Below are 27,539 nucleotides of genomic sequence, written 5' to 3'. Positions count from 1 at the left end.
GGATGCCCTATCATCTCCTCCCTTCGAGCCCCTGGCCCAGGTGGGGCTTAAGTGGCTGTCCACGAAGGCAGCATTTCTGCTTGCCATAACCTCAGGGAAGCGAGTTGGGGAGTTGCATGCCCTCTCCGTGAGCGATACATGCCCGAGATGGGACTCTCAGGTGTTGCCCTTTGGGCAAATGTGGCGTTCCTGCCCAGGGTGCTTCGACAAACCCACTTCAATCAGCCTGTCCAGCTGGCACGCTTTGACATTCAGGAGAACGGCACGTCGGAGTTGCTGTGCCCTGTGGGTGCCCTAAGGGCGTATATTGATGCTACTGCCTGTATACGGAAGTTGGAGCAGCTCTTCGTTTGCCATGGCGGCACTAAAAGAGGTTGTGCCCTCTAAGCAGCGGCTGCCCCACTGGGTTGTCGATACCATCTCACATTCCTATGGGCCCAGTGGCCGCCCCCTGCCATCAGGGCTGAGATGCCACTCTACAAGGAGCATCTTAACATCTTGGCCTGCCCTGAGAGGGGTGCCCCTGGAGACCATCTGCGCCGCGGCGTCGTGGGCGTCTTCTTGCACACTCTCCAGGTTTTATCGGGTTAATGTCGCCACTCCCCATCCTTTGGTCCTTTTGCTGAGCTCCGCTGCTTCCATTAGTGAGCAAGGGCTTGGACCTGATGTAGGTGCAGCAGGGGTGGTAGGGAGGGAGGGACAGCAGGGGTGGATGGGAAAAAAAGAAGGGGGAGAAGGGAAATTAGTTTTTCTCGCGCGCACAAGAAAGTATCTCGTGGGCACGAGAAAGATTCTATAGGGGGGGGGGGGGGGCTAGTGAACTGTCAACGTGGGGGGAGCCTCGCTGCGGGGAAACGGTGGACCTCTGTCACCTGTCAGCGCCACTTCAATGATGCCGTTTAAAAACATAAAAATGTAAGGGCGGTGCCGGCCGCCAGCGAACCGAGCCGGCCGTCAACGGCCCTTGGCGACCGGCCGTTCTGTGATTCTCCAGATTCTACAGATGGCCAGTCCGCCCCACACACACCTCTACACACATCGAACTGCCCAATTACTCCCCCTTTTATTAGTTTTATGAAGAAGATGTCCGGTCACCAGGGTGCATGATGTGAGTCTGTTTGTGCTCTGCTCAGCTCTGCTCTGTGTGTGTGTTCTGAGTGTTTGTTTCCCTTTCAACCAGCTGCGGGCAGAAGGTCCGTGACTCTGAGAGTCACGGACATTAATTCATAGATCAAAGCAGACTGGTTTACAAACTCTCCTGTTTTGCCTATCCGGTGCTTCAACAAATAGCTCCACACCCCTGGCCGAAATAGAGAACCGCAGTGACGCGTCCTAAAACCCGGAAGTAAACTCCTTCCGGTTCCTTCGTCAAAAACCAATGCAATTTCTCCATAGGATTTAGGAAAATAGCTGGAAATAAGGTCTGTGGTTGAGACACATTTAAGAGACGGATCACGTTTTGTTCAGCCGGATAATCTCCACATGTCTACCCTACTTTTATAATTTTCTAATCATAAATCTAGTCGCCAGAAGCAAAATGCTAACGTTATGCTATAAACGAACTACAGCAGGGTCGCTGCTTCAACGTCACGCCAACTTAAGATCCATATTCAAAACTATAGATTCAAAATTGTACAAGTTGAAGCGTTTGTTTGAACACTTTTCAGGAGGCAGGGACTTGCTTTCAAGCAGAACAGGGCAAACTAACTTAGCGGGAGTGTTTACGTGTTCGGTGTAATGATGTAAAATGGCCTCCACTACATCTGTAGTCCTATTCAGCCACATGTTAACAACCATCGTTTTTTCAGACACGTAAACTCTTCAAAAATCACCAGCAGGGTCACTGCTGATGGATTTAATGTCGTAGAACAAAACGTGATCTGTCTCTTCCATTTGTGTCAAACACAGACCTTATTTACAGATATTTTCCAAAATCCTATGGAGAAATTGCATTGCTTTTTGTCGAAGGAACCGGAAGTGGTACAAATGCTAACTTACTTCCGGGTTTTAGGACGCGTCACTGCAGTTCTCTATGTCCATAAAATCAAGACTGAGTTCGAAATATATCTCAAATAATGACTGTAGTTCCTGTCTGCTGTGTTTCAGCTTCACTCAGAGAAAACATGGCTTCCAGGTTAGAGGAAGATCTCTGCAGTCTGCACTCTGAGAAACTCAAACTCTTCTGTCTGGACCATCAGCAGCCAGTGTGTCTCGTCTGCAGAGATTCAAAAACACACATCAACCACAGATTCAGACCCATCGATGAAGCTGCACAGGATCTCAGAGAGGAGCTCCAGAAATCTCTGCAGGAGAAACTGAAGCTCTTTGAAGAAGTTAAAGAGAAGTTTGATCAAACAGCAGGACACATGAAGGTCCAGGCTCAACACACAGGGACGCAGAACCTGTTAAACCCCATGCCCCCGCCCCTGGGGGCAAAACACAACAATTTTCACGAAACTGTGTCGCAGGGCTTCTTAACATTTAACAACCTATTAATGTGTTATAGCTACTTAACGGGAAAAAAACTCAGCTAACTGACGATATGAACAATTTTTACCTAAACAAAACACAACTCAAACGCAAAGCCTCTAAATTAGCACCAAGCGAAAGGGTGTTAACGCACTTAGAACATAACTCACGGTAGCGATCTTTTATACTTCATGCAATCTGCACAAACTAGATAGCATATGAAAGCTGATATTCCACAGATTCCAAAGGTATACGTTTCATCACTGTGTGACCATAACTCACGGCAGCGAAGGCAAGCAAAGACAACACACAACTTCACTTTACGGGGCCAAAACGGCAAATATGTCTTACCTTTGCTGTTTTCTGATCAAAAGTTGTGTTCAATGGCATTAAAACGCATAAAAACGCTGCTGAAGGTCAATCCAATGTCTCTGTGTCACTTTGAAATGATTACTGATAATCCATCATAGCATTTATGTCAAAAACTGAGTTTTCATATAGAGTGTATGAGAGCTACAACCCAGCTTCTGGTTTTGGGCATGCTGGCTGTGCATCACTCTCATTCACCAATGGTAATGTTTAGATGGATTTAGGACTTCCGCTCGATTCTATTGGCTCTAACGGTTCAAAAGAGGTGTCAATCACCAAAATCGACCGATGGGTTCCAGAGATATGGCAAATCCACCCAAATGACCCCAGAAGTGGGTTTTTTTCTAAACCTCTCTAAAAAAGTTCAAATGTCACTTATTTTGCATCAATCTTGATACAGGGTACTTATTATATGTTATAGGTTGGATTCCTAAAGCTTTTTGTCTACTATCCCATCATTCAAGGGTGGTTTTCACTATAAGTAATGGGTTTTCTTTGGACGGAAACTATCATTAAAAATATTTTACTATGTTCTATCTGAATTTACTTTAAAATAAAAACATCTATATTGATTCTGACTTTTCTACATCCAACTCACAGGTTTATCATTACTTTGAGAAAAAAGATTATTAATTTACCCCTTTTAGAAGTGAAGATATAGTCATTTGTTCTGGGCATGTCATTTTCGAGCCTGAGACCTGAAAAACAGGCTTGGGGCTTAACAGGTTAAGGAGCAGTTTAAGAAGCTTCACCAGTTTCTAGAAGAGGAAGAGGAGGTCAGGATGGCTGCACTGAGGGAGGAAGAGGAGGAGAAGAGGAGGATGATGGAGGAGAAGATAGAGGCTGTGAGCAGAGAGATAGCAGCTCTTTCACACACAGTCAGAGCCACAGAGGAGGAGCTGAGAGCTGAAGACGTCTCCTTCCTGCACAACTACAAGGCTGCAGTGGAGAGGCTGCAGCGCCCCCTGCTGGAGGATCCACAGCTGCCCTCAGGAGCTCTGATAGACCAGGCCAAACACCTGGGCAACCTCAGCTTCAACATCTGGATCAAGATGAAGGACATGGTGTCCTACACTCCTCTCATCCTGGACCCAAACACTGCTGATCCAAACCTCTTCCTGTCTGAAGATCTGACCAGAGTGAGAGCAGGAGGAGGGAGACAGAAACTTCCTGATAATCCAGAGAGGTTTGATAAACACCTCTTTGTCCTGAGCTGTGAGGGCTTTAATTCAGGGACTCACAGCTGGGATGTCCAGGTTACAGACTCTACGGACTGGTTACTGGGTGTGTTAGCAGAGTCTGTCCAGAGGAAGGGAGTCATACCGTCTGGATTATGGAGAATAAGTTTCTATAAAGGTAAATACTCAGCATGGTCACCACCAGATCCAGACACTGATCTCAGCCTGAAGAAGGAGCTCCAGAGGGTCAGAGTGGATCTGGACTGGAACAGAGGAAAGTTGTCGTTCTCTGATCCTGACACTAACACAAACATACACACCTTCACACACACTTTCACTGAGAAGATGTATCCATACATCAGCACTGTGGGTGAAGTGAAGATATTACCACTGAAGGTGTGTGTGACAGTGGATCAGACCAGGTAGAGATAAACAGGATCATTATATCTATGCTTAAAGCAGGCATGCACAAACTTTTTTGAAAGAGGGCTGGATTTGATAATGTGAATATGCCCGGGGGCCAATAGTCCCTTCTGACATTTTTTAAACATAAAACAAAATTACAAATACACTGTCATTGTTACAATTATCTTTATTTTATTCAAATGTTTATATAACTAAATATAAGCCACTAAGGCAGGCGTGAACAACTCTAAAAACACGCTCTTTCAATAATATCTGGAGAGTCAGATAACATTGAACAGACGTCAGACAATCTGGAATATCTTTAACTTTGAAGCAGGTTTGACATATTTCTTTATAAAGTGGTGTGTCAGAATCAGGTCAGACAAATAATAATCTCAAATATTCAACAGATATTGTTCAGTCGAACCAAACACAAATGAATTAATTCTGGAAATATCTCCTCCATCACCGAATTCAATACGAAATAAATCACACATCAATTTCCATTTTGGTCAGATATATTTCATGAGGAAAAACAAGACATGTGAGATCAGTGTGTGAATAAAAGAGTGTTTACAGTTCAGAGGGCTGGACTTTGGACGTTCCTGTCTCAAAGGGAAAATACACTGACCTCGGCTGTCTCTTTATTCTAAACATGTTTATTTTGGATTCACTAATGTTGTTGTTATTGAGTGAGATAATCTGCTTTTTGATTATACTGTCAACCTTTATTAAATTGAAACACGTGAATTTAGCCAACACTTTTATCCAAGTAACATCATGTTCATCAAATATGCTGAACTGCTTCCTTTAGAGGAAATAATTGATGTATATATTCTTTACATTTTAAATGATCTCACCCAGATTCAGATCTTTATGTCAGGTTATTGTTCAACCTTCTCTGTTTTATTGAAACTATGTCATTATAAATTGTTCATTTGTGATTTGTGCATGATGGGAAAACCAATAAATAATATGTTTAATCCAACTGCAAGTTTGAGCAGCGAATCATTTATCAGATCCAAAGTAAAATGCATTTTAATTTCAGGTCCAGACAATATTGTTTTTAAAATGTTGAAATCAAAGTTTTATTACATGACATTTTTACATTTTAAACTTTTATAATCATATAAAACATACAGAGTTACTGGGTTTAAATTAACTCCCGGACAGACCTCTTCGTCAGGGAATAAAATAAATGTTTTAAAGAGATTTCTAAGTATTTAAATACAGAGTAAATGTTAAACACAGTTTTCCCAGGAGAAGCCTAGAGAGGACGACCCATTGCTGTTCAGCGTGGATTATCAAATGCACACGTTTATTAACTCTAAAGGATTTCATCTCAATCTAAAATACTGATTTCTTGGCAGCGGTGTGTTATCGAGTATTAACGTCTTAAACTTCTAATTTGACCAATCAGAATTTAGTATTCAGCTAAAATGTTTAATAAAATATAATAATATATAGTAAAGTCAAATATATATTGGAGTAGATAAAGTAATGTGTGCACTACATGAATATATAAAAACATGTATGTTACAATAGAGTTGTGCATTGATATTAATAATGATGTCACTCAGATTATTAAAGCAGCAACAATCACATTTAATGAGAAAAGAGCAAACAGATGTTACAATGCTGTCAAATAATAAACAAACTAACATTTATGATTAAATCAGTTTCACAAGAACAGAGGATTCTTCAGACTGAAAACAAGTTGCTTCTTTTCCTCATTTTATTCAAACAGTGTAATAATAATACCTTTAATAGCAGCACATTAACACAACAAGCTGTTTAGATGGACTCAGTGTGAATGCGTTGGTGGGCACTCAGCGCACCACTCGAAATAAAGGTTTTCTCACACTGCTCACACCAGTAGGGTTTCTCTCCGGTGTGAAGGCGTCGGTGGATCTGTAGGCTGTAGGCCCGAGCGAAGGTCTTCCCACAAAGGTCACACCAGTACGGTTTCTCTCCAGTGTGAGTACGCTGGTGACGATTTAGTGCACATAGCCTCGGGAAAGCTTTTCCACATTGGTTGCAGCTGTGTGGTTTCTCTCCAGAATGAATACGTCTGTGTTTCTTCAGGTCACTATGGGTGGCGAAAGATTTCTCACATTGGTCACAGCTGAATGGTTTCTCTCCAGTGTGAATGTAATTGTGAGTTTTCAAATGAACTTTTTTGGAGAAAGCCACCCCACATTGGTCGCAGCTATATGGTTTCTCTCCAGTATGAATGACATAATGGGCTCTTAAATCATCAGCTAATGAAAAAGCTTTCCCACATTGGCCACAGATGTGTGGTTTCTCTCCAGTGTGGGATATTTTATGTCTGTTGAGGTGACACTTCTGTTTGAAAGATTTCCCACATTGGTCACAGCTGTAGGGTTTCTCTCCGGTGTGAACTCTCTGGTGAATCAATAGATATTGAGACGTTGCAAAGGACTTGTCACAGTGCTGACAGCTGTGACTTTGGGGACCCTCTCTTGTTCTCGGTTTCTAAAGAAAACAGACAGAGAGAGACTCAGTTAGGTGCCAGAAATAACATTTAGAAAATGTCAGTGTAATATGACCATGGATGTATAATAAGAACTGGATACAGCTCGTTCGATCCTATGAGAGTTGCTCATTGGTGCAGTAAGCCAAAATGGCCCGTTCTCGAGAGCAAATCGTCAAACAAATTACCCATCATGCCTTGCTGTCGAGAGCATGCGCAGTTGAGTTTCCCCGTAAGCCCCGCCCACGGTCTCCCACCCAGTAGAATGAATGGAGAGAAGATACATTTGGATTCAGCTTTAAAAACATTTGACAACTTTTAAAACCTAATGATTCAAATAAGCGCTATAAAAGTGTTGTAGTACCAGCGACTACCAATATTTGCATAAGCGAACCGTGCTGTAGTTCCTTTTTAGCCCAACATTAGCCCCCTTTAGCTTAGCGGTGGTGACGTGAAGTCATGTGGCCGTGCTGTAGTTCCTTTATAGGCCAACATTAGCCACCTTTAGCTTAGCGGTGGCGACGTGAAGTCATGTGACCATGCTGTAGTTCTTTTATAGGCCAACATTAGCCACCTTTAGCTTAGCGGTGGTGACGTGAAGTCATGTGACCGTGCTGTAGTTCCTTTATAGCCCAACATTAGCCACCTTTAGCTTAGCGGTGGTGACGTGAAGTCATGTGACCATGCTGTAGTTCTTTTATAGGCCAACATTAGCCACCTTTAGCTTAGCGGTGGCGACGTGAAGTCATGTGACCGTGCTGTAGTTCCTTTATAGCCCAACTTTTACATCAGAAATCATAAATGGGGCGAAGCCTGCGAGCTAGTTCAGGCAGTCAACTCGAGCACTTATGCTGCATTCATACATAACGCCCCTTGCCACTCTACAACCAATCAAAGAGAGTCTCCTTAATATGCCGCTCTATTTAACCTGCCAGATATCTCTCTATGCATTGCTTGCTGCTGCTTTGGTGCAGCTACTCTACGTCGCTGCTGCTTGCCTGCCGGTGCTGTCCTTGCAAATGTCTATTGCAATCTCCGACTCTGGAACCGAATCACCATACGCAAGAAGCCGTAAGAAATGCCTCATTCCCGAAACACAGGCTAGCTCAGAGCATGGTTCAGACGCCGCTGGAACGAGCCACAGCTCCTGCACGACACACATCCGGGTGTCCCTTCCGTCCTCATCTGGAGTAGCTTTTAATATCCTTTGGGCCAGAGGAAGTCCCGAGTTCTACGCCAACACTGGTAACAACCCATCTCTTGTGTGTCAGCTAAGAGTCGCACTGTCTCTCGGTCGGCGGGTATTTAAACACCAAAAAAGGCAGGAGCAAGCTGACTCCGGCATTCCCAAAGTACCTGCCATCCTGTCCTACCTTCTCGAAGTTAAATCAGCGCTTGAAGCCTTTAATTCCACGATATATTCCCTTGAACAAACTCGATTTCCTCTGCCTGCAATGTAAACAAATGTTTACTGTTAAAACCTGCACTCAAGACTGAAGTTTGCACCGAAGGAGCCAGGAGTATTACACGTGCTGCTATTTAAACGTTTAGAAACATGACAGGCCCCTAGCCTAGTGCTAGGAGGAAATATTCTAGCAACGTTTCTTTATTGAGCCGTTAGTTCCTCACGATTATTCTGTCAAGAGTATTAAAGGTGGGGTAGGTAAGTTTGAGAAACCGGCTCGAGATACTTTTTGTTATATTCCATGGAATGCTCTTAACATCCCGATAGCAATGAATATCTGAAGTGCTTTGACAAAAAATCCATAAAAAATGTCATCTGTGGAAGCCGTAGTACTGTAAAAAGCACGACCAATCATCTGAGCCGGCCTGGCTAAAATTACCTGCCTGTCAGCCTTCCATCTGTGCACAAACTTATCTCGTGCCCTCATTGGTCATGTGCGCGTTCGTGTGTGTTGGAGGAGGGGCTCTGTAAGGAAGTGGCAGATTTTTTCCGGCTGTGTATTTTCAAATTCTAGCGAGCTGGTTTCTCCAAAATTACCTACCCCACCTTTAATGACTACTAAAGATTTTTCCCGTTTCTATGCTCTGTAGATGACATGGCAGGAATGACATAGATGAAAGCAGACATCACATATGCCTTCTGCGGCATATATATTTTAAGGTTTTATACTCAAATGTGCATGTGGTTGCCATAGTAGCCCACGTTTCTTTGACACCTCGTCAGAAGCATTATGCTGGATTCTCTACAACACCTGCAAGCACCCCTTGGTGTCCATCTTTTAACCATTTTATAGTAGTTTACTTTCCCAGTTAAAACCGTTTCAACAGCTGGGCCTACCTCTTTCAGAACAGGAACTGGAAGCCCTTCCACACGTCTAGAATTATCATCATTAGACATATGAAGAAGTTAAACTTTAAACATCCATGACTTAAACACTTTATCCAGGATAAAAGCCACATAGTTGCTGCTGCAAGGTGAATACTGCTGGTAAAAGAAAAAGTGTTTGAATACGTTCATTCAGTTTTATGATATCACTGCTGCCCCGTCTAAGACATGAGTGGATCTGACTTTAATTACATTTGACTCGAGTGTTTCGTCAACTTAATGTGTTGCTTAAAATAATACTTCTGCATACAGTATGTGACACTGTGAGTGTTGCACGGCCAGATACGGCTCAAGAAGCTGACTCAGATAAGGAAATATATGATGTGATATGATGTGATATGATATGAATGATAATGGAACACATCGACGTCTGCACTCACAGTGCCGCGGACTGTACTTAATGTTACTCTGATCCGGTTACTTATGTTGTGGCAGATATTTAAAGTGGACCTATCATGCTATATTTGAATAATATAGTGTAGGACCATACCTATATAAGGCATATTTATACTTTTTTTTTTTCAAAATACAAAACAGATCATGCATTTTAGCCATGCCTCATTTTGCTCAATTTGACATTTTTTAGCAAGGGCAGATTCAGTGAGAACAGCACCACCTAGAGGCCTGGCATATGTACTACAGCGTCTCCAGCGCTTTCGAACGGCAATGGCCGTGGCTGTCTCCTCCTGATTGGTTGGCCCAATAGCCGTAGCGCCACTGTCCTGACGTCAGAACAGTGTTCAAATCTGGATCAGTTTTTATCAGATCCGTTGCAGCCCTTTTTTTTTAGAGATTTGGGTATGGAGGAAAATAGAGAGGGTTGTGTTTTCTGACACTTGGTGAGTTCCCTGGAACACCGGGGACACATATTCATGTATAAAAGACGTACAAAAGTGCATTTTGCATGATAGGTCCCCTTTAAGTAAGCTTTCTTAACGCTAATGTTATAATAGTCAGGTTGCTCTGAAGATGGGAGGTGATATTCTATTCATTTTCACGTTCACACAGTCGGTGATGTTGGCCGGCCGTCTTTCCTGCAACGGCAGTTTAAACTGTATTTCCTTTCACCTGTCATATGAATTGATCGCTTAAACTCAGCACACTGAGCTCTGATTGGTCAGCAGGCAGTGCTTTTATCCTGGAACCTATCCTGCTCCGGAGGCTAGCCGTTCAGAATAAGTTATCTAGCCCGCTAAGAAGTGAACCAGCGTCGTAGGACCGGAAATCCAGGAAGTTAGCTCGCTAAGCGAAAATCCTGCTTTGTAGTATATGCCCCTGGGCGATGCTGCTGGATTTAAAATTAAAAGATTTAGCTTTCGGGACAATCTTGTCCAAAATGGGTCTATGTAAGGCTGTCTCTTTCACTCTGTGTCGTTTTTAACCTTCTTGCCAGAATATATCCCTTAACCTGTTAAGCCCCACCTGCAAGAAACAGCGTCTGAGGGCTTCTTAACATTTAAAAACCTATTAATGGGTCATACCCACTTAACGGGAATTCGACAGGTATTTGTATCATTACTGACCGATCCGAACTCGCGATAAGCTAATAATAATAATAATAATAATAATAATAATAATAATAATAATAATAATAATAATAATAATAATAAGCTAATAATAAAGATAAAATAAAAAAAAATAAAAAAAAATAAATAAAAAAAAAAAGCTAACAAAGACATCACACCACGTAGCCAACACGGCAATATGTCTTAAGGCCGCTACACACCCACCTGAGACCAAAGAACGCGTACCGAAGGCGTCCCGACTTTTACGTCAGCTTCGTCGCCTGCGTCGGCTACGTCGCCCACTACGCCACCCGCCTACGAACACACCGCAAATACTTCAGTCGACAAGTGGCAATAACTGTCCTTACCAGCAGGCAGCGGTAGTGTGAACAGCCAAGCAGAGTGATTGCTTGGGCCGACTTTCTCTGACCTCCCGCGGCCGATTCAACATGTTGAATCGGCCGCGTGAGGTCAGAGAAAGGTCAGAGAAAGTCGGGTGTGAAAAGGTGCCATAAAGAGACGACGGTGTGGGACACACAAACCTGAGTAGGGCGCCACGAATGCCCGACTGCCTCCGACAGCCTCTGACTCCCAAAATCGGGCTGGTGTGTCCGGGCCTTTACCGTTGTTGTTTTCTGATCAAAAGTTGTCTTCAATGGCATAGGTTAATCCAATGTGTCTGTGTCACTTTGAAATTATTTCTGATAATCAGAAGCGTAAGATAGGTTTCGCTTTGGACAAACTGCGTGCGCATAGCTCTCAATGGTAACGTGTGTGTGTATGTGGAAATTCCCCTTCGATTCAATTGGCTCTAACGGTTCTAAAGAGATGTCAATCATCAAAATCGATACACCCATTTTTTTTTTTTGTATTACATTGCATTTAGCTGACGCTTTTATCCAAAGCGACTTACAATAGTGCATTCGACCGGGAAGATACAAACTTGAAGAAAACAGAAGTACATCAGGTTTCATAGAGCCAAAACATTTCAAGTGCTACTCAGCTGGCTTTAGATAAGCCAGTCCTTTGTTAGTATATAAGTGCTTTGTTAGCAATTTCCACCCAAATGACCCCAGACGTGTTTTTTTTGTTGCTAAACCTCTCTTAAAAAGGTCAAATGTCACTTGTTTTGCATCAATCTTGATTCAGGGTACTTATATGTTATAGTTTGGATTCCTAAAGCTTTTAGTCTACTATCCCATCATTCAAGGGTAGTTTTCACTATAAGTAATGGTTTATTTTTGGACGGACACTATCATTTACATTTTTTTACTATGTTCAATCTGAATTTACTTTAAAATAGAAAAAATCTATATTGATTCTGACTTTTCTACATCCAACTCACAGGTTTATAATTTCAGTACAACAGAAACTTTGTTAGTCTCTATTGGTTACATTCTACCACAGTAGTAATAGTATAGAAGTACAAAACTCATTCGTCAGAGCGGCCAATTCTGGAACCATAAAGGCGTGTGTAAAACACATAACATTGAAAAACAACACATTTTACACTGCTGAGAGTAAACCAGTTTTATGCTGATTAAACCTGTTGGATAAGCTATTTTTTAAACCATTGTTGTCCATCTATAGAGGGAAAATGTTGTCAACAACTCATCAGTGCAGACAAAGGGGTAAAGACACTCATGGGCTTTGAGAACATGGCACCTTTAACCTCTTAAGCCCTGAGCCTGTTTTTCAGGTCTCAGGCTCGAAAATGACATTCCCAGAACAAATGACCATATCTTCCCTTCTAAAAGGGTTAAATTAATAATCTTTATTCTCAAAGTAATGATAAACCTGTGAGTTGGATGTATAAAAGTCAGAATCAATATAGATGTTTTTTATTTTAAAGAAAATTCAGATTTTACATGGTAAAAAACTGTAAATTATAGTGTCCGTCCAAAAATATTTTTTTTACTTATAGTGAAAACTACCCTTGGATGATGGGTTAGTAGACTAAAAGCTTTAGGAATCCAAAGTACAACATATAATAAGTACCCTGTATCAAGATTGATGCAAAACAAGTGAAATTTGACCTTTTTAGAGAGATTTAGCCAAAAACCCCCACTTCTGGGGTCATTTGGGTGGATTTGACCTATCTCTGGCCCCCCTTGCTCGATTTTGATGAATGAAATCTCTTTATAACCGCTAGAGCCAATGGAATCGAGGGAAAGTTATATACACACCAACACGTTAACAAATAAGGAGTGAGAGTGACGCGTTACCAAAACCGGAAGCTGCATACACTCTGGTGGCTACCATTAGCAGCTAACTTTTCCGCTCCGATTTTTACATAAAAAATGGAATTATGGATTATAAATAATTTTTTAAAAGGAACAGGTACATTATCAACCTATGGATCAACAGTTGTAGACATTTTTTTTTTTCGTTTTAATGCCATTGAACACGTCTTTTGACCTAATTGACAGCTACGGTGAGATGATCTGCCGTAAAAGCTCCGTAAAGGTACGTGTTGTGATGTCTGTGTTTGCTTCCCCTGTCGCAATTTAGGATCGCTCAGTGATGATACTATACCTAAATAATCAGTGGAGTCTCAGCTTTAATCGGCTATATTGTATGTGCAGCTACGATAAGTAATAAGGGTATCTTTATCTTGAATTGTGTGCCGCAGTGCGTTAGAATGTTTTCGCTCAGGGGTCATTTAGACCCTTCTTATGAGACTTGTGTTTTGTTTTGGTAAAAATGGTTCATATCTTCAGTTAGCTGAGATTCTTCCCGTTAATCTGGTGCTACACATTAATAGTTTCATAAATGTTAAGAAGCCCTGAGACATTATCTCGAAAACAAAAAGGTGGGAGGGGTCCAATGGGGGGACCGCCGTGCTTAACCTGTTCCACTCTGAGCCTGTTTTTCAGGTCTCAGGCTCGAAAATGACATTCCCAGAACAAATGACCATATCTTCCCTTCTAAAAGGGTTAAATTAATAATCTTTTCTCAAAGTAATGATAAACCTGTGAGTTGGATGTAGAAGTGTCAGAATCAATATAAATGTTTTTTATTTTAAAGAAAATTCAGATTTGACATAGTAAAAAACTGTAAATTATAGTGTCCGTCCAAAAATTATTTTTTACAGATAGTGAAAACTACCCTTGGATGATGGGTTAGTAGACTAAAAGCTTTAGGAATCAAAAGTACAACATATAATAAGTACCCTGTATCAAGATTGATGCAAAACAAGTGAAATTTGACCTTTTTAGAGAGATTTAGCCAAAAAACTGGGCCATCTGGGGTCATTTGGGTGGATTTGACCTATCTCTGGCCCCCCTTGCTCGATCTGGTTGGTTGACATACCCTTGTGACCGTTAGAGCCAATAGAATCGAAGGAGGAGACTTACATAGACACACATTGTAAAGAAAAAATGTTGCCGCTTCGCGTGTGGAAAGCGAAACTAAACTGGAGGAATGTCTCCTTCTGGAGTTTGGAAACTAAAACGCAGTTGTATTGCTTATGGATTATCAGAAATAATTTCAAAGAAGGCACAGACACATAGGATGAACCTATGGATTAACTGCAGCATCGTTTTTTTTATCGTTTTAATGCCATTGAAGACCACTTTTGACCAAGGTAAGCCATATTTACTGTTTAGCTTCTTGGCTCCACATGTGATGATGTACGCTTTCGTTGATAGCGTCGCGAATGTTTATCACTGAGTGTTGAGGTGGGCACCGTTAGATTCAGTGTCTCCAGGACACCAAAAAATAGTGTTTGGTTGTGCATCTAGGATAAGTAATAAGGGAGTTCTGAGTGAGTTTATGTGCCTTTGTAGGTTACGTTTTTTCGTCGAGGCTAATTCAGAGGCTGAGTGCTAGCATTGTGGGTTTTTTTTGAAAAAAAAAATTAAAAAGATCAGTTAGCTGAGTTTCTTCCCGTTACATGGATATAACACATTCATAGTTTTATTCAATATTAAGATTCCTTAGACGTTGTTTCCTGCAAATGACGCGTTTATCCGCCCGGTACCGGGGGGAAGGCGTGAAACAGGTTAAGTGGTTAAAGAGGCGTGTGATGTCTCTTTCAGATGTATATTGTTATTTGCATTAGGGCTGTGCAATTAATCGTATTTTAAACGCAATTACGATTTTGGCCTGCCACAATTACAAAAACAACATAATCGAAAAAAACTATTATTTAGCTTTGCTAGGATGTGACAGTGCACTGCAACATATTTGATCTAATTAATTTTAGTCTAATTTTTATTTATTTATCATATTTATATTTTTAGTAGCTTGTGGAAGTGCGCTCCAAAATATTTGTTGATCTTCTTTATTGGTATTTATTATTTTGACATTATTTATTTAAATATATAATTTATTTAATTTATTTTTGTATTGGTTTTTCAGTTGAATTATACGTTCAGGGTAAGATACTGTTCAAATTATTATTTGTTTTAAAGTTCAATAAATGGATGTTTTCAAAGTCAATGAATAATCGGATTATCAATTATTGACCAAAATAATCGTGATTATGATTTTTGCCATAATCGAGCAGCCCTAATTTGCATATGTAGGTCAAATCAGGGCTGTGATTGGTTTAAAGTTAAACCTGATTTAGGTGAAATTGAATGTACTCAGGTACTGTACTTAAGTACAAGTTTATGGTACTTCTACTTCACTTGAGTATTTCAGTTCTTTGCTACTCTGTACTTGTACTCCACTACAGTTCAGAGGTGAATGGTGTACTTTAGTACCTTTAGTTACTTTACAGATCTGGATGAATGATGTGAAATATAATCAAGTGTTAAATCAGACTTTAGTTCCACCTGGAGTAAATTCACAAGCTACCCTGCAGTATACAAAGTCATTCAAACTAGCTGCTCCTTTACCAGCTTTGAGAACACTTTCATGATCAATCATTATAAAACATATCATATATATTATTCTGAAATGGACCAATCTGCACAATGACTACTTTTACTGTCACTACTTTAACGATATTTTGATGATAATACTTTCCTACTTTCACTCGAGGAACATTTTGAATGCAGGACTTTTACTGTAACAGAGTATTCCTACACTCTGGTACTTCTACTTTTACTCAAGGTCAAGATCTGAGTACTTCTACTTTTACTCAAGTACAATATCTGAGTACTTCTACTTTTACTAAAGTACAAGATCTGAGTACTTCTCCTTTTACTACAATATCTGAGTCCTTCTACATGTAGGCCTACTCAAGTACCAGATCTGAGTACTTCCCCCACCTCAGTATTTGATGCATTGTTATAAATATTATATAAAGTAAAATGTTTACCTTGTTTCAAATGTACTACACAGGCACGTGCTCACAATGCACAATTATTACTGTGATTATTTTTAAAAGAAGGTATCACATTCAACTTTAAATGAATCATGCTCACAATTCAGACCAGTAGACCCGAAGCAAACAGAGGAACGTTTCTTTGACTTTCGAAATAAAACGCTTCTCGTATTTCCTGTTTCTTCTCCTCGTGTTTTTAGTTTAGTTTTAAAGTTATTTTTCCCCGGATGAAGCGTTGAACACTCACCTGAGAGTCCGAGGCTGCTGCTGGTTCTCCGGGGGTCTTGTTGTCTTCCTCCATGCCCCTTTCAGTGCTCCTGCTCCCGCTCCGGCTGTGTGTGTGAAATAAACCCTGTGCTCCTCCTCCTTCAAATCTCGTGGAACCTGTGTTCACGTGATCAAATCTCGTTCTGTGTGCTGCGTCCAGGAACACGGGTTTTTCTTACTTTCTTATTTTATTGTTGTTTATTTATTTTTCTGTTGTTGATGAATCACGTCGTCACATTCTTTTTTTGCATGACTGAGTTTTTATTTATTTCTCAAACTCTTATTTCATCTTGATTCTGAAGAAGTTGTTTGATATGGTGATGCCATTAAAGCTCCTTTGAAATTGAATTTGTGTATTATTTTTGTATTAAAGGAGAGGTGTCATGCTTTTCCGGTTATTACCCGTCCCCTTGTGTGTTATGAAGGTTTGTATGCATGTAAACGGTGTCAAAGTACACCCTGTAGGGAGTAAAACTCTAACACAGAAAATACCTCCCCAAAACGCCTCGTTGGAGGAACGTCATTGTCCATTTGATTCGAAATGGACCAATCCGTGGAGCCGTTACGTTTCGTCCGCGGAGCCGTTACGTTAAGCCCCCGCTGATTGGTCCAAATTGACCAATCCACGGACTTCCTCACACACAGGCAGCTCTGCTGAATTCTCCTCCCTGGCTGCAGGCTGATAACAGACAGTTGGGATCCCAGCAAAATTCTCTCTGCAGACCCATTCTCTCTGCAGACCCATTCTCACAGCGTTTATCAACCTTTTTCTTACTCAATATCAAGCCACACTTATTGTTTTTACTTCGACTGTGAGTTTGTGTGTGCTCAGTATGAGTTTGGCTGTGTTTCGCTATGTATCCTAAACAAGGAAACAACACCTCCACGGAGCTCAGCGCGATTCACAACGTCCCGAACAATCAGAGCACACTGTGCTCACAGGGAGGGTGGGGGCTGGAGCTTTTAAATTGAAATTCAGTGAATACACGTAGTTTACAGAGATACTGGGTGTTTCTCAATCGCGAGTACGCTTGCTTGGTAGCACATGTCTGCCGAGCATCTTGCTTCAGAAGCGAGTCAAGAATACTTCCTGGCATTCGGAAAACAAAGAGTGGAACAGGCGAGCAAGTGTGCAGGTGTGCGTCATATGAGAGGCCCCGCCTTACATCTTCCGCCACAGATTTGGGAAAATTGGTCCGTGCGCAAAGCATTGTGGGGATTTTAAGACCGCGGAGTCTACTCATGTGCAGCCTCGATATTTCTCCAAACGGAGTACGCCGGGCTCGGTAGATTTCCAAGTATGCTGGAGATTGGAACAGTACTTCGGCGGCACTCGATGACGTAGTATGCTTGAAATAGTGGCTCTGAAGCAGCTTTACTCGCAATTGAGAAACACCCGCTGTATGAGAAACCAATGTGAGTTTGGAAAAATGCACAGTATAAATCTATTTTAGTATACCTCAACAATGGAATTATGATCAGTGGAAATGGCCATGACACCTCTCCTTTAATACAAAAGTGATTTACACTGGGATGCCACAACTTTATGAAATGACTAATGCTACAGCCAGGCTTTTGTTTTAGTAGAAAAAGGGGAAATATTGTCACCCCTAATGGTGAGTTCTGTAGTCAATAGACTTTAAAAGACTACATTTCCCACTGCGCCTGCCTTTTAAGAGACAGACATTATAACCGTTTAAGTTATATAATGCAAAGTTAAAGAAAGAAATTGTTTATTCTTTTATTTGAGTTTTGCATCATTGTTTGGATTTGTTGGACTGTTGTCAAGGCCTATTTTATATTGTAATTGAATTTATGATTATCTGAGAATTTAAATGCTATGACGTTACATATATAATATATAAATAATAATGTCTCATCACTCAGGTAAATGATCAGTCATGTGACCACACAGGGGATGACCAGTGATCATGGCTCTATTGCACTTTGATAGGGTCAGGGGTCAGTCATCTCATGAATAAGCGTATTCATTGTAACTGTATGAAAGCCCTCTCTTCAGTCTGAGTAGTTGCACTCGGCTGTGGAGACATTGCTCTCTGTATGCGGTGCGCCTCTTTTGCAAAACATGATTAAAGACTCAGAAGGACAACTCTTTGACTAGTTTATTTCAAGAATTTCCACCACAATATGTAGAAAGCTTTTCATTTTATATTGGTTAACCACGAGTCTCACAACATCAACAGAAGCCAAACAAGTCATCACAACAAGTCAATGAAAAGATAACGAGTTAGAGATGTCACTAAAAGTGGCTTGATGGAAACATCTGATTCTGTCTGGATCACCTTTTCAAAGCATATCATTTGTACAAAGAAAAATTAGCTTGAACCAATAAAAGTGAAACTAACAAAAAAGCTTATTTGCACAATTGAAAAACATGATATTAAATGTAAATATATAATGAACACACACACACGTCCCCTCTGTGGGACTAAAACAATCTGATTCTGATAAACGAAAATATGACTGTATTACTAAATAACCAATGCAACAAAAATAATGTTATAATGAGACAGCAGGAGGTGCAGCTGCAGAGGTTACATGCAGTTTATTTTCCCTTTAAGAGATAATAAATATGGAGTTAATGATCCTCTCTATCTCTACCTGCTCTGATCCACTGTCACACACACCTTCAGCGGTAATATCTTCACTTCCTCCACAGTGTTAATGTATGGAAACATCATCTCAGTGAAAGTGTGTGTGAAGGTGTGTATGTGTGTGTTAGTGTCAGGATCAGAGAACGACAACTTCCCTCTGTTCCAGTCCAGATCCACTCTGACCCTCTGGAGCTCCTTCTTCAGACGGAGACGATTGGGTGGATGTCTTCAGCTCTCAGCTCCTCCTCTGTGGCTCTGACTGTGTGTGAAAGAGCTGCTATCTCTCTGCTCACAGCCTCCATCTTCTCCTCCACCATCCTTCTCTTCCTCCCTCAGTGCAGCCATCCTGGCCTCCTCTTCCTCTTCTAGAAACTGGTGAAGCTTCTTAAACTGCTCCTTAATCTGCGTCTCTGTGCGTTGAGCCTGGACCTTCATGTGTCCTGCTGTTAGATCAAACTCCACTTTAACTTCTTCAAAGAGCTTCAGTTTCTCCTGAAAGGGCTGCAGAGACTTCTGGAGCTCCTCTCGGAGATCCTGAGCAGCTTCATCGATGGGTCTGAATCTGTGGTTGGTGTGTTTCTCTGAATCTCTGCAGACGACACACACTGGCTGCTGATGGTCCAGACAGAAGAGTCCGAGTTTCTCAGAGTGCAGACTGCAGAGAGCCTCTGAAGATCTCTGATCTCTCTCCAGTAAGAAGGTCTCACACAGGTTCTTTAAAGACAGGTTACAGGGAGGATGATCCATCAATGATCTTGTCTTACAGACTGGACACTCCTTTACTTCTTTCCCATCCCACCAGTTCTGCAGACAGGCTTTACAGAAGCTGTGGCAGCAGGACAGGATGACAGGATCTCTAAAGACTTCCTGACAGATCGGACAGCAGAGATCTTCCTCTAACCTGGAAGCCATGTTGTCTCTGAGTGAAGCTGAAACACAGCAGACAGGAAGTACAGTCAGTCACCGTCTGATCGTCTGATTCTCAGTCCGTCTGTCTCTCTGCAGTGAGGAAGAATAACAAAGTGTTTTCTGGTTAGTCTCTCTGTTCACCTGTAACACACAGGTGTGTCTCCTTCGACAAACACCTGCCACTCATCAGCCTCTGTAAACTGGTTTAACCTCATTTCATCTCTGCAGTACGGGACATTTTAACCCTAAAGTAGCTCATAGAGTATCATTCAGTTGTACAGTCTTAATGAAGCTTCTAAAGTGTAGCAGGACTTTCAGCTCCACAGAGGAATTACCTTAGTTTTTTGTGACTTGGAACATTAGCCGCTTTTAGCTTAGCTGTGGTGACGTGAAGTCATGTGACCGTGCTGTAGTTCCTTTATAGCCCAACCTTTACTTCAGAAATCATAAAGTGATTTTAATATGTGGAGATAATTCTGATGAATAAAATGTGTAAGTATCTTAAACGTTTGTTTAACATGATTATTTTCTGCAATAATCCAACGGAAAGATCCAATTGGTTTTTAATTGAGGAAACCAGGGCGATGCTGCTGGATTTAAAGGGGACCTATCATGCAAAATGCACTTTTGTGCGTCTTTTATACATGAATATGTGTCCCCGGTGTTCCAGGGAACTCACCAAGTGTCAGAAAACACAACCCTCTCTATTTTCCTCCATACCCAAATCTCTAAAAAAGGGGCTGCAACGGATCTGATAGAGACTGATCCAGATTTGAACACTTCTATGACGTCACAGAAGTGGCGCTACAGCTATTGGGCCAACTCTCCACCTATCAGGGGAATGTGGGGTTGGGCCATTGCCGCTCGAAAGCGCTGGAGACGCTGTAGTACATATGCCAGGCCTGTAAGTGGCCTGTAGTCTGCCACAAAAGCAGCGAAGAAGACTTCCCGCCCATAGTTACCATGGTTACCCTTCTGTTTATTCTCCGCTGTGGCTCTCTTTCTCCCTCCCCGAGGCAAGCGTTTGCTCCTGCTGCTTTAATTCAATGCAATCCCTCCCCGTCGAGGCAAGCACTGTAATTCTCTCCGGTTAGTCCACCAGCAGATGACAAACACCCACCTCTCCGCCTCTTCCAAGGAACGAGGGGACCGTGCGGCAGAGTTTCAGTTTCAGTTTCTTTCGCCGGTCAAGATGTCCGTTAAAGTTTAAATCTTCCGGACAAAATTAGAAAAGTGCCGGTCAAAGGTCTTCTTTGTTATTTATTGAGCTTTAAAACAAATGAATAACGACTCTATATAATAAAACACGGAGGACGGAGATCTCTTTTTCTCCCCCTCTTCTGACAGCCCAGCAGCTGATCAGAGCACGGCTCACCTCTCCTGCAGGGGGGCGTGGTCAGCAGAATCAGACCCGTAGACAGCAAACAGCACATAGAGCGAAATGAGGCATGGCTAAAATGCATGATCGGTTTGGTATTTTGAAAACAGAAACGTATAAATATACCTTATATAGGTATGGCCCTACAATATATAATTTAAATATAGCATGATAGGTTTCCTTTAAAATTAAAATATAGTTTTCTTGACAATCTAGTCCAAAATGTTTCTATAAAATCCTCTGCAGACGGCCTGTGTCGTCTTTAACCTTCTTGTCAGAATATATCCCTTAAAAGACGGTCTTATTTCAGTACAACAGAAACTATTCCTCACCATTTTATTAGTATTTGTTAGTTTCTATTGGTTACATTCTACCACAGTAGAAATAGTATAGAAGTACAAAACTCATTCGTCAGAGCGGCCAATTCTGGAACCATAAAGGCGTGTGTAAATCACATAACATTGAAAAACAACACATTTTACACTGCTGAGAGTAAACCAGTTTTATGCTGATTAAACCTGTTGGATAAGCTATTTTTTAACCATTGTTGTCCATCTATAGAGGGAAAATGTTGTCAACAACTCATCAGTGCAGACAAAGGGGTAAAGACACTCATGGGCTTTGAGAACACGGCATCTTTAAAGATGCGTGTGATGTCTCTTTTATATGTATATTGTTATTTGCATATGTAGGTAAAATCAGGGCTGTGATTGGTTTAAAGTGAAACCTGATTTAGGTGAAATTGAATGTACTCAGATACTGTACTTAAGTACAATTCTGAGGTACTTGTACTTCACTTGAGTATTTCCAGTTTATGCTACTCTGTACTTCTACTCCACTACAGTTCAGAGGTGAATGGTGTACTTGTACTCCACTACATGTATTTAATACCTTTAGTTACTTTGCAGATCTGGATGAATGATGTGAAATATAATCAAGTGTTAAATCAGACTTTAGTTCCACCTGGAGTAAATTCACAAGCTACCCTGATAGCAAAATACATTAATTCAACATTGGATTTTGGTTATTTTTGGTTGAGGTTGAAAAATAAAATGTTGATTCGATGTGTTATTATTACGTTATTACTAGGGCTGTCAAGTTAACGCGTTAATAACGCGTTAACGCAAAAAAAGATTAACGCCACTAATTATTTTAACGCGATTAACGCATGTGTATTTTTTGTCCTCGGCCGCCGTAGTTTCAGAGCGCATCGAGTGTAAAATACCATCGACAAGCTGATGCTGACAGCCCCCCTCCTGCTGCCCGCTTGTGGCAGACCACACTTCCACGCTCACCGGCAGGCCCGGACTGGCTATCGGGAGGACCGGGAGGGAGTGTGTATGTGTGGCGCGACTCGCGCGAGCGAGGCACACCTTACGTGTTGTTGTTGTTAGCATCTGGTGCTAGCTAGCTGCGCTAACGGATATAAGGAGCTGTTTCAATGACATTTCGCCGACAACTGCGCCGAGCACTTGACTTTATGCAGGTAGCCAGACAGTGGGACATTGTACGAAAAGTCAGCGCAACATTATTGCAGCGTCCAGGCAGCTCCCATTCGAGCATATATGCCTTGAGCTGCACATAGCTCCAACGATCCATCACACACACACACACACACACACACACACACACACACACACACAGTATTATTGTATGAGAGAGGTTCCAGGTTGAATTGAGGCGAATATTTGTAATGTTCAGGTTGTTGTGTTTAATATTCATGAGAATATTTGTCATTGTTCAAATGATAATAAACAAACATATAAAGCATATTTGTCCACTCATATGTTGATAAGAGTATTAAAAACTTGAAAGATATCCCTCTAAGGTACATTTAGAACAGATAAAAAATGTGCGATTAACTATGGACAATCATGCGATTAATCGCGATTAAATATTTTAATCGACTGACAGCCCTAGTTATTACAGATACCATTTCAACATTTGAAAAAATGTTGTTTAATCAATTTAATATAGATGCCGGTTTTTCAACGTTGAAATTCCCTACAATGAATTTACATTGTTCCAACGTGAGACCAACTCTCCCCTCCCCCTCACTTGTATTTAAAACACAGCATAACAAGGATTTTTGAGTTAACCGTTAAAGGTGGGGTAGGTAAGTTTGAGAAACCGGCTCGAGATCGCTAGAATTTGAAAATACACAACCGGAGAAAATCTGCCCCTCCTCCAACACACACGAACGCGCACATGACCAATGAGGGCACGAGATAAGTTTGTGCACAGATGGAAGGCTGACAGGCAGGTAGGCCATCCAGTTATTTTAGCCGGGCCGGCTCAAATGATTTGTCGTGCTTTTTACAGTACCACGGCTTCCACAGATGACATTTTTTTATGGATTTTTTGTCAAAGCACTTAAGATATTCATTGCTATCGGGATGTTAAGAGCATTCCATGGAATATAACAAAAAGTGTATCTCGAGCCGGTTTCTCAAACTTACCTACCCCACCTTTAAGACCGTTGCAGTCACATTTTCCTCCATGGAAACCCAGACGACTGCGCGCATGCGCATTGCTTTTCGTCTACGGGGTTTCCGGCAGGGTCTGAGCAGGGTCCCGTCACTGTCTCTCAGCGGCGCTGACATTTTGCGGACAGAAACATCCACGTGTGGCCGAATTTGGATGTGAAGTTGGGGATTCTTGGGACATTTGTCTACCTCGTTTGCCTAATCAGGTAAGTGTGTGTTTTACCTAACAAGGAATGTTAACAGTAAAGTGCACTGTACTATTTAAACCAAAAGATAGATACAATGAGTTCAACTACCCACCATAGTTAGCTTTGCTAGCTTAGCTACAGACAGTTAGCTTTGCTAGCTTAGCTTCAGATGGCGTCGAATTTATGTTCAAGCACCTGAAGGCGTTTATAATGCATTTTGATGGTGAGTTGACCGGTGTTATAGTAAACTAAGCCAGACATATAACGCTATAACTGTACACACAGCATTGATTGGGATATGACAAAGTTGCCGCTGTGTTGAAACTTAGCCTTGACTTGTATTTTTACAGGCCATCCTTGTCCGATGTTGTGTTGAATACATAGACTGTATATATAAATGGACGTAGGGTCCGTGACGTCACCCATAGGATTCTGCAGAGTTGTCGAGAAGCCCTTAGTAGGCGGAGTCGGCCACTAACGGCTCGACAGTGACGTCAGAGTCTAACTCCCGCCTGCTCCAAATAAGGGCAAAGAGGCGGAGCAGAGGCGGGACCTGCTGCCTCCGAGCTGGAAGTAACAGAGCTAGCTCAAGCTAAGAAGCTAAGCTAACATGCTCCCCATCTGCACACTGCCGTCACATTTTACGTTTCTAAGGTAAGCGGACATTAAACTATTCAGCAAAACTATAAATAATAATTAGTTTTTAGCAGAATACTTCAGAATCTTAAAATCCCTTAACGTTTGTATGCAATGTGCTAAATTCAACACTGCAATCAAGCAAATATTAATATGTTTGCATGACATTGTTATATATATTTTGCCATCACTTAATTATACGTTTAATACATTTAAGTCAAGCTAAGGTACATGTGATGGTAGCTAGTTAGTGCTCTTACCTGTGAGGCCTCCTCCAAACAGCATTATAACCTGACTGTACCATTAAAACTATAAGTACAATGTATGTTTGTTCATTTTAGTTCATTTTCAATGTCTGACATTGATGTTGATTGAAATCTTCAGCGTGACAATATCTCAATGTTGATTCAAATACTTTTTGCTATCTGATAATAACATTGTTTCAATGTATAATGCAACTCATAATATAGTTGAATCAATGTTGTTGCAATTCTACATTCTTTTAATGTTTATCATATCGTAATTGAATCAAGGTTGATTCATTGTTGGGATTGATTGAAAATTCAATGTTCTTTCAATGCTAATCATAGCGAGCACATTCACTGTTTTTTCAATGTCTGACATCAATGTTGATTTCAATCTTCAGCGTGACCATATCTCAATGTTGATTCAATGACTTTTTGCTATCTGGGTACCCTGCAGTATACAAAGTCATTCAAACTAGCTGCACCTTTACCAGCTTTGAGAACACTTTCATGATCAATCATTATAAAACATATCATATATATTATTCTGAAATGGACCAATCTGCACAATGACTACTTTTACTGTCGCTACTTTAACGATATTTTGATGATAATACTTTTCTACTTTTACTTGAGGAACATTTTGAATGCAGGACTTTTACTGTAACAGAGTATTCCTACACTCTGGTACTTTTACTCAAGTACAAGATCTGAGTACTTCTCCAAAAATAGGTGATTCAAAAGGCTCTTAGAAACTGGACTTGAATTAAAGAAATGCCAAAAAACAAGTTACAACGAGTAATTATTCATAAATATGCATCGATAATCATTAATAAATACTGATTTTATCATGCAGCATTACGTCCCTCCATTAATCACAGTAGTGAAGAAAAGCAGGGTCGCCATCTTAGCAGCTGCATTGATATAAATATTATATAAAGTTAAATGTTTACCTTGTTTTGGTTGAATTTAGCTGTGTCTTTTTCGGTGTACACACGTGACTTCATTTCAAATATACTACACAGGCACGTGCTCACAATGCACAATTACTGTCATTATTTTAAAAGAAGGTTTCACATTTAACCCTTGTGTGGTGTTCGGGTCAAATTGACCCGATACAAAAAAAATATAAGGATATTTTCGTTCAACCTGAAACTCAATGGCCGGGGCTTATTTATTGTGAAGGACATGTGGAATTGTTTTTTTTCCACTTATGAAAAATAAATAAACGCACGCACGCACGCACGCACGCACGCACGCTAATGTTGAGTTCTGTAGTCAAGAGACTTTAAAAGACTACATTTCCCACGGCACCTGCCTTTTAAGAGACAGTCGAGACAGAGATTATAACCGTTAAAGCTATATAATGCAACGTTAAAGAAAGAAATAAGTTGTTTATTCTTTTATTTGAGTTTTGCATCATTGTTTGGATTTGTTGGACTGTTGTCAAGGCCTATTTTATATTGTAATTAAAATTATGATTATCAGAGAATTGAATAATATGACGTTATATATAACATATAAATAATAACATTGTGTGTCTCATCACTCAGGTAAATGATCAGTCATGTGACCACACAGGGGATGTGTTACGAACTCAGACACTTAGGATGTAGGACCCAATTGCACGACCCGGGAGACAGAGGTAAAGTATTAGTAAGATACTTTATTTTCCAAAATACAGCAATGAACAACAAAAAAGGTAACTATCAAATCTCTAACCGAGATGACAAAAATAGAGGAACAAAATGAAAGCGCTCACGTAGTGAGGAATCAAAATTTACAAGAGTACAAAGAGCATAGACCTGACCATAGCAAGAGACAATACGAACTGACAAAGAACACTTGGGAGACAGGGGAATATAAGCACAGGGTAACTAGACACAGGTGGGACCAATCAGGGGCGGGGCTGACATTGATGAGCACAGGAGACACAGGTGAAAATAATCAGGAAGCCTGGAATGAGAGAAAGCAAACGTAAATAACATGCATCTCTCTAGCATTTCTGTCGGTGCACAACAGTACCCCCCCCTCTAGGGCCAACTCCTGATGGCCCAGGCTGATTGTAAAAATCGTGGATAAGCGTCTTGTCTACGATAAATGACGCAGCTACCCAGCTTCTAGCCTCAGGACCGTAACCCTTCCAGTCTACCAGGAATTGCTTCCCCCTCCCCCTATTACGGACCTCCAGTAGCTTACGGACCTTGTAAACCTCACCCCCTTCAAAGAACTCGGGCGGTGGAGGGGGCTTGGAGGCGGGAACAAGTGTGCTCTCGCACACCGGCTTGATTTTACTGACGTGAAACGTCGGATGTACTCTCATAGTTCTGGGGAGTTGCAAGCGTACAGACACCGGGTTGATGACTCTGGACACCGGGAAAGGACCCACAAATCTCGGAGCCAGTTTCTTTGAGGCGACATGGAGTGGTAAGTCCTTAGTGGAAAGCCAAACATTTTGGCCTGGTCTGTAGGAGGGAGCGACCCTGCGATGGACGTCTGCAACAGCCTTCATCCGAGCTGAACTTCGGAGAAGAGCCTGGCGAGCACCAGCCCAAACTCGTCGACAACGTCTGATCATGGCATGAGCCGATGGAACCCTCACCTCTTCCTCGTTGTTAGGGAAAAATGGAGGCTGGAAACCATTGACACAATGGAATGGAGAGAGACCTGTGGCTGCCGTAGGAAGAGTATTGTGGGCAAACTCGACCCATGTGAGGTGGTCACTCCAGGTAGTCTGGTTCCGGGAGACGAGACAACGTAGCGTAGTCTC

The 27,539-nt window shown here is 41.4% G+C and overlaps 2 protein-coding genes across 2 annotated transcripts in view; one reads left to right on the top strand and one right to left on the bottom strand.

Annotated features, from left to right (window-relative positions):
• Window positions 1-27,539, top strand: part of LOC117475663 (nuclear factor 7, brain-like) — an 863,632-nt gene that overhangs the window by 25,252 nt on the left and 810,841 nt on the right. The gene's annotated exons all lie outside the window — the stretch shown is intronic.
• LOC117475673 (gastrula zinc finger protein XlCGF17.1-like) lies at window positions 5,482-16,400 on the bottom strand. The gene is made up of 2 exons (XM_034122002.1): window positions 16,293-16,400; window positions 5,482-6,917 (listed from the first exon to the last, which is right to left on the bottom strand). Exons 1-2 carry the CDS (start codon window positions 16,344-16,346, stop codon window positions 6,216-6,218), a joined length of 756 nt encoding a protein of 251 aa, XP_033977893.1. The 5' UTR covers window positions 16,347-16,400; the 3' UTR covers window positions 5,482-6,215.

This window comes from Trematomus bernacchii, unplaced genomic scaffold (assembly GCF_902827165.1).
Source record: "Trematomus bernacchii unplaced genomic scaffold, fTreBer1.1, whole genome shotgun sequence".
Classification (NCBI taxonomy): Eukaryota; Metazoa; Chordata; class Actinopteri; order Perciformes; family Nototheniidae; genus Trematomus; species Trematomus bernacchii.
The sequence above is the reverse complement of the archived record's forward strand: the minus strand, read 5'-3'. Positions and strand labels throughout refer to the sequence as shown.

Coding starts and splice junctions, on each gene's coding strand:
- LOC117475673 (XM_034122002.1), bottom strand. CDS start 16,346: ATGGAGGAAGACAACAAGACCCCCGGAGAACCAGCAGCAGCCTCGGAC. Junction 6,918..16,292: donor CAGCAGCCTCGGACTCTCAG/GTGAGTGTTCAA, acceptor TGTTTTCTTTAG/AAACCGAGAACAAGAGAGGG.